The 11,695-nt window shown below is 42.0% G+C and overlaps 1 protein-coding gene across 1 annotated transcript in view; it reads left to right on the forward strand.

Annotated features, from left to right (window-relative positions):
- The window catches only part of LOC125900688 (nardilysin-like), a 47,821-nt gene extending 44,616 nt beyond the window's left edge, over positions 1–3,205 (forward strand). The window contains exons 31-32 of the mRNA XM_049595851.1: positions 1,080–1,169; positions 1,259–3,205. Coding sequence (XP_049451808.1) covers positions 1,080–1,169; positions 1,259–1,480 — 312 coding nt within the window. The 3' untranslated portion in view covers positions 1,481–3,205. The remainder of the gene's footprint in view (positions 1–1,079; positions 1,170–1,258) is intronic.
- Positions 3,206–11,695: the final 8,490 nt, after the last annotated feature.

An 11,695-nucleotide genomic window follows, 5' to 3' on the forward strand; every position in this document is an offset into this window, starting at 1 on the left:
TGCTTCACTTCCGCTGCCTCGGTTGTTGAGATTGTTTGTGTCAATGTGACTTTCAGGACTGAACTAATGTGGCATCATGGGTTTATATGGGCAGTATGTGAGTTTATATATTTATTTATACGTGGATTCATTAGTCGCACTGTCATGCAAAGACCTACGTCAGATCACATGGGAAACAGTTTTTAGGACGGCTTTGGAAAAAAACATTTGGACCCTAAATTATACATACTTAGACCAAAATTTGAATACACAAGGAAGACTACTGGGAAGCTACAGAATGATATAAAAACTTTAAAGAATAATAGAGTGACCCTTTAATTAATTCCCTTACCTCCAATCCTGTCCGCAGTCTTTACCACTGATCTTTACCACGTTTAAATTAACAGGAACGTTTACATGTGGGCATATTCTATTACTGTGAAATTATCACTACATTCTCTGACGACTTAATCCACTATTTGTTGGCCACGTGTCTTGTTCTTTACAGTTCGTCCCTTTTTCATATCACACACAAAACAAACCTAAACCCTACCGCAAAGAGTTGTACAAATGCAAACTGCACATGCCGCATTTCACACCAAATCTCACTCTTAACACTGCTAGATTGAGTGAAGCACCATTAATTTTAATTTTGCCCACTAGGGGGCAAAAGAGCACACACATATAACATGAACATATCATGTTTATAACATGTACTGACACTGTGGTGCTGCTAATTCACACACATGCAGCACACAAAGCAGCATCGCCACCCTACGAATGTGAGTCCAATATTTTCTCACCCTTTACCTTTGGAGTGAACTTCACCAGCTCCTGAGGGAAATATGTGACTCTTTATCTGCTAGATGCTCCACTTTCCCCACCAGTGACAAATTGTGTCTGTCTCTGCTGCACAGTGGGTTTATCTGAGCTGCTGCTGCTGCCGCTGCTGCTGCTGCTGCAGACGGGCTTTGACAGAAGTAGTGAGACTGAACATCCACTAAATGAGCCATAAAGCTGTAACAATAATCTAAAAGAGGCTAAACTCACAATGAAGGCAACCTCTCATTCAGCCCTCATCTGTGCTTGTGTGTGTTTAGATCGAAGCTCTGAAGCAGATGACCCGGGCTGAGCTGGTCTCCTGGTTCAGAGAACACAGAGGACAGAGCAGCCGCAAACTCAGCGTTCACGTAAGCTTCATGTTTGTATGTGTTAGTGCATGTTTGACGGAGAAAGAGTGCACATGTAGCAACACACTAATCATCCCTGTCTCCTGAAGGTGGTGGGATTCGGTGCTGAGGAGAACGACGAGGAGGGTGGCGGGAAGAAAGAAGGAGAAGAGGGCGAAGAGGAGGATCTGTGTGGCTCTACCTACGGAGAGGTGTCTAAGCTCACCTTCCTGCCGCCCTCGCTCAAGATGGCGGGCGTCGTAGCCGTCATGGACATCCCTGCTTTCACCAAAGACCTGCCTCTCTTCCCCTACCACAAGATCCTCGAATAATCCGCCGCTCAGACTGCGAGATAGACAGATGGCTGTGCTTTGCCTCTCACTGAGCCACGTTCAGGGACTCTGCCTCATTAGGGATGCAGGCACTTAATATGTGGAGGTGAGGGAAGGTTGAAACAGCTTCGGCTCCTCTCTGGACCTGGTTTGTGCCTCCGGGGGCCAGCTGTAGTTTTTACCCATACTGTGTGCATCGGCAGAAAGCCTGGAAGTGATGATAGAGTTTTTCTTTTAGCTAAGTGATAATCTATTCAGCTTTCTCACACTCAATTATTTTATATCCTCAGACACCGGGAGTGTGGGAGCACTCTATCTATTCCTCTATCCCGCACTGACTGAAAATCTTTTGAATCAAATTTTAATTTATTTGGTTCTCTGAGCTCTGCTGCTATTACAACCCCAAATCCCTGTCTTCTCCACTGTTTGTGTTGGAGTCCAGGCTCAGTTTAATACCGTTTAAAAACACTGATCAACTATGGAAACTGCAGAAACGCCAAACGCTTTGAACTCCAGATGTGTGTGTTTGAGTGATCGTGTGCTGGATTTTGAGCTCTGCTGTGTACTACTGTTATTAGCTGACCTGGATCATGCTCTGGTATGAAACTGCAAAGAGAATAAATCAGTGAGTGAATGAATGAAGCAATGTGCTCACTTCAGAAAACACTTGAATCTATTAAGCAGAAAAAAAGGTACACTCAACCCTGTGAAATGTTGAGACTGTGATTCGGTTTATTTTGATATTTTCAGTGCGTCATCTCGGAAGGAATTTACACGCACTATTTTGACAAACACCACACACCACCAGTTATTGAATCCAGCGCGTGATAAACAGCAAGGTCTTTTTAAAGTCAGAAGTGTTTGCATGCTGGTGACTCAGTGTGGCGTCAGCTGTTTAATTTACACAGGTTTAATTTATGTGCAAATCGTACATTACTCACAGACTCTCAACCTCCTCCTCCCCGAGGGAAAGGTTGTTCCGGGCGATATTGTGTCGGGCTTGTGGCTGGTGACACTCTGCACTGTTGAATGTAATTAAAAACTAATCCTGAGCCCAGCACAGCAGAGCGTGTTAACAGAATTGACTAATATGCCCACAGGGAAGCGTCATACTGTAGCAAAGTCTTCACCTGCAGTTGCCTCACGTATTATGATACCTGTGCAACCTGTGTGATGGGTGGCAAACCATTTGTTTGTTATACAGTTCCCTCACTTTGTGCACAGTGGAATTGAATCTGGAAAGAAAGGGCAAAAATGGAAGCTCACTATTGTTTAAAACAGGGCAGGGGTAGGCAACCTGATGCTCCGGAGCCACATGTCGCTCTTTAGCACCTCTCCAGTGGCTCCTTGACAAAAAAAAATTACATGGAAATGAATAATGGTTATGTTTTTTTAACATTTTATTTTTTATATATCATTGTTGTAGGCCTAAAGAAACCCCTGCATTCTCCAATTGTAAAACTGTGAAGCCTCCAAACCAAATGAAAATAACTAACACATCTACTGCCTGGAACCTTTACCTTGAAATTTTGCCGAACCTCCACAGCAGAAGCTCGTCTTGAGTCCTCCTAGCTGGTTAGCTATGGATGCCAAATCCACAAAAGCAAAGGTGTCAGAATAAAATAGAGAATTAAGTAGTGTTTGGACAGATTTGTTTGCTTTCACCACCAGCTCTGCAAAGATAAAATACCAAATAATCATAAATAATTCCCTGTAGAGTCGCTACCTTGTGGTAACACATGAATGATCATTTAGATTATTAGTATAGGCTAATTTAGTCTTAATAGGCTGTTTTACCCTCATTAAAAGCCTCAAATATGTTTTGTGGCTCCACACAGATTTCTTACAATTATTTTTGGTCAACAAATGGCTCTTGTGATAGTAAAGGTTGCTGACCCCTGGCCTAAAATATCATTGTAACCAGCAGCAGCAATAATGTTTCCCTTAAGGCGAGACACTACAGGTGAAACATTGATATTTTTGGCAATTTCGCCTCCATGACATGTCTTCTTTTAGACGAGTGGAAAGAAACATCCAAAATATACATTTAGGTGTTTGATGTAGATCAGATTTCTGTTCTAGAAATGTGCAAAAAAAGTGCAAATTTAATTGACAATGTTCCACTTGCATATTTTAACACAGAATTTCAGAGAACTTGTAACAAAAAAAAATTGTCCAGTGTAAGTAATCAACTGGTGACGTTTCATGGTGATATCTATTAGTTAAAGTTTTACCCTATTCATCTGTAGGGTCTTATTTTTTGCTTGAGAGTGTATGGAATTTTACAATATATATCTTTAAAGGCCATTTTCTCAAAATGAGTTTTTTCCTATACTCTGAGCCAGAAATCTCTACATCAGAAGCACTTACACACACCAAACGTTCAAGTTTTAGTGCTGTCTTTACTCTGAAGGTTTTTACAGAGGGGTTTATTTATATTTACTCCATGGTCTGGGTGAATATTTGATCCTGATTGGCTGCAGGGTGTCCGTTAACTGATAATGTACACCTACTAAGTAGTTCATGTGAAACCGAGTGTTTACCGTTTTAATTTAACTTGCTGGCTACATAATAATCCTTGACGGCATCTGGAAGTCTCCCCGCATATTTAATAAGCTAATGCATTATTTGCAAATAAATACATAACTTTTCAAAAAACTTTAATGTAAGTAAGCAACCGAGGAAGTTTCATGGTGATATTTATGTTATTCATCTGTTCACCAGGGGTGTCTCACCTTAAACCTGCAGTTACACATTCTGGCCATGTGGGGGCAGCAGAAACACGCTGTGCACCTGACATCCATTCTATCACCCTGATAACACCTATTAAGCTAATAATGTGAAGTAACCAGTCCAGAAGACACAAAGCAACATTAGCATTCATTTTAAGTCTTGTTTCTGGCATCCTCGCAAATGTAAGTCCAATATTCACTTATCTTTTAGCTCTGTTTTTGGTCTCTACTACCAACTAATGAGAATATCTGGCATTTTAGCTAACGCTAATCCAAATGCTAAACCGTGTTTGCTAATGTTAGCGAACGTTAGTTGCTAACTTTCGGTTGGTTCTGAGCTAGTATCGTTAGCTAGCATATAATCAGTTTTTGATGACTTTTCTTTGAAAACTTGAGAGTGAACCAACAGTAAACGGCAAGTAACGATAACGGGGCCGTGTCAAAGTTCTCTGTCTCCCTGCCGTTAAAATAATGTATCCCGTCGTGGTTGGGGTGAGGGCATACTTCTCTACCCTCCCGTTATCTTCCCGGGAGACTGAAGTTTACAATGCCCTCCCCCCATTTTTTCCGGGGTCACAGTGGACAGCAACCTTTACTATCAAAACTAAAAATAATGGTAAAAACAAAAAAACTGTGTGGGGCCACAAAACATACTTGAGGCTTTTAATGAAGGTAACACAGCCTATTAATACTAAATTAGCCTAACTATACTAATAGTCTAAATGAGCATTCATTCATGTTTCACCTCATGTGGCTACTCTGCAGGGCACTAATGTTATGTGGTACTTTATCTTTGCAGAGCTGTGAAAGCAAACAAATCTGTCCATGCTCGACTAAATTCTCTCTTTTATTCTGACACTTTTACTAATTTGCATTTGGCATCCACAGCTAACCAGCTAGGAAGATATTTTAGTTGTTGAAATGTCAAAACATGTTTTTATTGGGTATAGAGGCTTCACATTTTTACAATTGGAGAATGTGAGAATTTCTTTAGGCCTGCAACACTGATATATAAATATTAAAATGTAAAAAACAAAAAAAACCTATTCATTTCCATGTAATTTTATTTTTTGTCTAAGCCACAGGGAGCCACAATGCTTCCGTATTTCACCCAGTTTACTGCAAATTTTAATGTATTTTTTTCCCTTTTCGTTGTCACACCTTGTTTCTGACACTGTATGCTATATGTAAAATGATCCCCACGACTCTAAATGTCTAACGATACTATTCCCTCCCCATTGGTGCTACCTCATATCTCCTTCATTCCCTGATTCGCCAGGGATGGCGAGGAGTGTCCCTAGGCCCCACATGAATCGGGCGCCTCTGCCGGTGGACACCTTGTCTCTGTAACGGGACGCGGAGGTTCGACGGGTGCCACGTGGCTCAGGGGGCCCCCCTCCGCTGCAATGCGGTTCATAGCTGTCTTCAGAAATATGAGTCTCACCTTACCTGTCGCTTAGGCATCTAAAACCCTGGGTTTTTGGGCGAGGTTGGACAGCCAGCTGTGGGTCCCTGGTGTGGGCCAATCGTACAGCCTGGCCTCCCTCCTCGTCTCGGCACTCTGTGGGAGTACCAGGGACCAAAACTAAACAAAAACTAAAGAAAATTAAATGTATTTAACATAAAAGTGCTGATGCAGTGTACTTAGTTTTTTAGTTTCATCATTTAAACGTCACCAGAATGCATGAAACTCAGACTTTTCTCAATGAGGCCCCCCATACCCCAGACCTTGATTTCGAAATCCCTATTTTTAGTACTGAAGATTGGCAAGTATCGCTGAGGGCTTAGATCAGGTTATATTGAGGAGTAACGTCAGCAGAGATAACTGGTTGAATCTAGGGCAGGGATAGGCACCCTGCAGCTCTGGAGCCACTGTGGCTCTCCATTGGCTCCTTGTGGCTTTGACCAAAAGATCATATGGAAACGGATAATGGTTGTTGGGTTTTTTTTGAACATTTGAATTTTAAACATCAATGTTGTAGGCCTAAAGAAACGCCTACATTCTCCAGTTGTAAAGATGTGAAGCCTCTATACCAAATAAAATAAATGTTTTGGCCAAATATCATGTGTCAAATGAAATTGACACTAAAAAGGAAAAGATTATTTAATAGTTATTTGGCTTAGATATATACATATATACAGTTCTGTAGGAAAGGAGCAGTAGGTTATTAGTGCATTGTAAAATTAAAAGAAGAGAACTTATAATGTGCTTTTGGCCTTAATAACACAGTAAAAAAGTTTAAGAGAAACTTTTAAGGGGGCCCAGTTAAAAAGTAATAGTCTACCTGTGGGATAGATGGTGGTGGTGTTAGACTCCTTAATGATACAACGAGGAATTCACTTGACAAGTTCTGGGTATATGGTAGCAATTCGCAGCTCTGTACAGTCCCACCGAGCATTCTTGGCGATGACAAACCGATTTAATTAGCTCAGTTTATTGTGATCTGAGCCGTGCCTCCCTGGTTGATCAGCTGCCTTTGTCTCCTCTGTGGTGCGTACAGGATATTAAGAGTTGGACACTCGGCCTACAGTACACTGAACCAGAGATACTGCAGAATATGAAGGAGTAGAGACACGTCTCAGGTTCAGGAAAGCCTCAGACCTTGCTCTGCCTCTACACATCACCTGAAGTGTGTGTACTACCATTCAAAAACATCCTTAAAGAGAGGAAATGCCTGCAGTTCTTTGAAGGTTGAAGAAGATGTTTTCACACTCTAGGATTCCCCATAAAGGTGTAGTGATGTCTCAATCTGGTGAGCTCAGAGGCCATAGAAGGTTTTCATGAAAACGTTTTGAGTACTCTCTGGTCTTTTGAAGGAGCGGTGAGTGTTGAGCTCCTTTAAACTTGGTGTAATGCCGCCTGGCATTCAGCCTAACATCTTCAGCGTAGTTTGGAGTTAAAATCTTTTTTTATGTGATGTTTCCATTAGTTTAATCCTTCTTCTGTAAAGGTGCTGTAAATAAGAATGGGTTTATTGTTAAATAAATCAGCGTGTGTTTTTACTGGTATAACAAGATTTACTGGAGCTATATTCTCCCCGTTGCTGTACCTCACTGGATTGCTGCAGACAATTTTACCTGTCGCTGGTAATGAAAGATTTCATAGCTCATCTTGAGCTTTCAGTGAGACATTTTGAATCACCTTCTCTTTTAAGGAATACATCACATTCAGCTTTTTACTAAATAGATTTCCCTTGTAAAACTGTAACCACAGATAATTTATTACTTGCATATCAGATTTCATTACCCTTTCTACATTTGTAAAGAAACAAAAGTCATTGGTGGCCATGCTAACATCTCTGTGTGGCTGTACTTTGGCATAACAGTGTTGCTGTTGCTCACAATGCTCACAATGACAATGCTAACACGCCAATGTTTAGCATCAGTAACTAGTTTAATTACCACAAAATACAGTCTGCGACACTAGGGCTCAGTACGCCTGGTTCCCCACCTGCCTGCCCCCTGGCAGACAATGCAGCTAGCCCTGATGCCAGTCCCTGCAGGTGGTGGGCCCACAGATAGGCGGCTCCATGTTATTCATTTGCGCTGAGCCCGACACCAGGCGTTTTCTGGCAAGCTCCGTCCCTCCCAAATCTAGCTCCAGAGGGGGGTCCAGGTGTCCCCATACCAATGTACAATGTCATTGTGGTCTTCTTGAACTGCTCTTAGTCTGGCCCCTTCCTTGGGACCACTTTGACCCTACCAGGGGCTCTTAGCCGCAGACAACACAGCTCCCAGGATCACAGTGACACCCAAACCCCTCCACCACGTTACGTTGCAGATTCTTGGAGGTTCTTGTTCCTGTTAGAGGTGCTCCAGGGTCCTCCAACTGGTAGGTGGCCTCGTGTCAGACCCAGAACACGTACGAGGGACTACATATCTTGTCTGGCGTGGGAAGGCCTTGGGATTCCCCAGGAGGAGCTGGAAAGTGTTGCTGGGGAGAGGGACAATGATCATTAGATATGCATGTAGTTGATCAAAAACAAAGAGAAATTGACGGGGTTTCCTTGGATCATTAACACTAGGCACTGAATTTATTAATCTAAAGTAAGGCCTTATTTGGTATTAAAATGTCTGAAAACAATCTTTCAAAAGTCTTAAAAATGCTAAGAAGTGGAAAGTAGGATTTTTTTTTTTTTTTTTTTTCCCCTTACGTATTGTAAAATCTCAAAATAATTGATAACATACAAATTTTCCTAAATGCCTTCGGTTCCCTAACCCTGAGTAACAAATTTTGGTTCATAATAATGTTTATTTAATTTTTCATATTGGATTATTGTAAAATTGGTCTTAAATTTCCCTCTGAGTGGCATTAAAAAAGTCTTTAAAAAAAATCATAAATTTAAGTTGCCCTAAGAGAGGAATGCTCTACTGAAATTTTAATTTAACCTACGTATGTGATATTCAGAGCATTAAAATAGAAGAAAAACACTATTTTCTACTGTATGTAAAGATATAATGGAGTACCAGCGTCCTGAGCAAAGTGTTATGTCACACCACCTCTGTATGTGTGTTGTAATCCGAGTTTCTCTGTGGTAAGTTGGTCTGGCTGGGCAAGCATGTTAGTGCATGTGTGTATCCTACTGGCTGGCTCGCCGCCACCGCTTTGCACTGTACTTATACAGCAGTTACGCTGATATCAAGAAGGCAGCGTTGTGGAAGCATAGCACCCAAATTACAGGTTCCCCCAAGTAAACAATGTTAGCTCTGTCAGCACTGTAACCATTGTTCAGTGCTGTTTATGGCGTTAGCTGCTAGCCGCCAGCTCAACCATCTCCATGTTGAGAACCGTATCTAATCAGCCCATACACTGTGAATTCCGCATAGAGCCCCTTTAAGGAATAACAACATCATGGTGGCTCAAGAAAATGTCACAGTCAGTCAGTATGATTTATCCTCTTGGACACATGAACGCCTGTACAAAATGTCATGGCAATCCATCCAAGTCTTGGTGAGATATTTCACACTGGCTAAAAAAAAAAGATGTATCATTCCTTTATCACCATATTTTTTTTAAGTTTTTTAAATAATCCCCAGAAATAGGGAAAACAATGCATAGTATAAATAAATACAAAAAGCTGAGGGAGCTCATCCATCCATCCCCCGCTGTTAACTGTGCTTTTGAGGAAAATGAGAATTTGCCTCTCTCCATTGTCTGCCTGTGCGGCAGAGAGCAGCAGTGTCTCAGCACTCTTTGGACCGGGAAGTCATAATTCAGCCTTTGGGGTATGTAACTGTGTCACAAGTAGTATTGCCAGTAAATGAACTCAGCCTGCGCTGTCAACACTAACTGGTGGTCCCGCTAAGAAAGGCTTTGTGACTTTGTCCCGGAGAGTTGTGCTCACGCTGTGTCCTACTGTCAGAAGCCATTCTTTCTCATTCGCTCTCTGTCTCCATCTCTTACACTGAGTACATACGCAAAGAGGAAGTGTATCACAAATGCATGCAGACAAGCTTGCCCATGAATCAGAGAAGATTAGATTTGTTCAGTGCGCACACATACACACACACGCTCTCAACTTCACCCTGTGTAAACTTTCCACTGCTACACTCTGTGTCATTCCTGTTGTCATTCTAATTTCATCTGAGGAACCCTGCCAAGGCAATAATGAACTCAAGTCATGAGGCAGGGTCCATGCTGAGTGGTTGTGAGTCGTTTTGTGCGTGCGTTCATGTGTGCGTGTTTGTGTGTAGCAGGGAGACAATGAGAGGGAAGGTAAATGGAGGAAAAGACGGTGTTAAAGAGAGGGGCTGGCCAGGTTTACGCGTGTTGTTTGTGTGTGTGTGTGTGTGTGTATGTGTTTCTGTGTGCCGTGTATAACATTGTGCTGGTTTTAAATTAACCAGTGCAGTGGGGTGTATCATCTAAGCCGCTGTAATGTGTCGACTCCTTTATTCAATTTGAGCAGTAATCTTAGAACTCCCCACTGGCCTGCCTTCATCAGCCCCCCGCTATAAAGCTAGCTTAACTTAGCCAGAGACACGCGGAGGCAGAGAAATGCTAAACAGATGAGCCCTTTTTTTTTCTGGATCAAGATTATACTTAAACAAATGTAGCCAGGATAAATCTCCTCATTATATGGGCATTATGGTCAAGATGGATGTTGTTTGCGGGAGCAGTAAGATGGTTGGCTCCAGCTGCTTTAAGGAATTAGAAAGAGGGAGACAGTGTAACCCAGATTTGTAAAGTAAGCCTTTGGTTACATGTATGAGAGGTGATGAGTGCCCTTGTGTTTGCCCTTTTCTCATTGTGAACTTCAGCACCATGGACAGCAGCTTTTATTCTGCCTCTTCAAGGAGGGAACTTCACACTGTTAAGCCGCCTCGCCATTCTGTATAATAGGTACAATTGCAGATTAGGGGGACAGAGTGGTCTCAACTTTAAGCTGGCATCGGAGGTAGGAACAGTGCCAAAATGACGTCTGTGTGAAAGGGACAGCCGGTAGGACGGGATCATGGGCAACACAAGTGTGAGCATAATGACCTGTTATGTGTGAGGGAGTTTTAAAAAGTAGCTGATAGCAGTTAGCAGCTAACTCAAAAGAAAAAGAACAGTGGCCGAAAATATCCGCAAATGGAAAAGCAATGAGGCCTGGGAGCTCCTTACCCTCTGAGCAGAGAACCAGATCAGCCGCCATACAACAGGGATGGTAAATTATCGTTATTGCCATGTTATACCATCATTATTTTTATTATAAAGTCGTGCCGATGCATATGTTATATGTCACACTAGAGGCCAACGCTGTTGTGTTACAGGTAGGGTTGCAACGGTGTGAGATTTTCAGGGTACCATAATTGTCTCAGGAAATATTGCGGTTTCGTGGTGTCACGATATTACAGAAATATTATTATCATCAGTAAGAATGATCCTGAAAAGGAAGGGTTATTCATGGTTGAACAAACTTGGTATTACTTTAACTGAAACTTGAAATAATTTTTTTAATGGAAGTATGTGTGTGTGTGTGTGTGTGTGTGTGTGTGTGTGTGTGTGTAAAAAAATCTCCCTTTTGAATATTGTAGTTAAGCAAATGTACACCGTATGATAACTGTCAGTTTTCATATCATGGTATACCTTGAAGCCGGTATGTTGCCACAACCCTATCCTGTGTAATAATGCAAAGGTGATATAAAGGAGGGACTTCCTAGCAGCTCTGTAGCACGAACTTTGTGTAACCTTTTTGCGTATCTTTGAGAGACCCAGGACGCGAACCATGGCAGAAAAATGGTTACATCCCCGCAAGATCAAACACTGCAAAAGTTAGTAAAGGACATGTTGAAAACTGCTACACAACCGGAGGTGGTAGGGCGGGACTTCAGCGGGTGGCTCGTTCCGCCCAATGAGAGGCTGATCTATGCAGCGAACTTCCGCCCACTCAGACTATTGTGAAATCAACCTTCATAGTACCAATTAGGGCTGATGCAGTACACCAGTATTGACGATAATCATGATAATAAAAGATGAAAATTTGATTTTGTGTTAATT

Source organism: Epinephelus fuscoguttatus, linkage group LG14, assembly GCF_011397635.1.
Source record: "Epinephelus fuscoguttatus linkage group LG14, E.fuscoguttatus.final_Chr_v1".
Lineage (NCBI taxonomy): Eukaryota > Metazoa > Chordata > Actinopteri > Perciformes > Serranidae > Epinephelus > Epinephelus fuscoguttatus.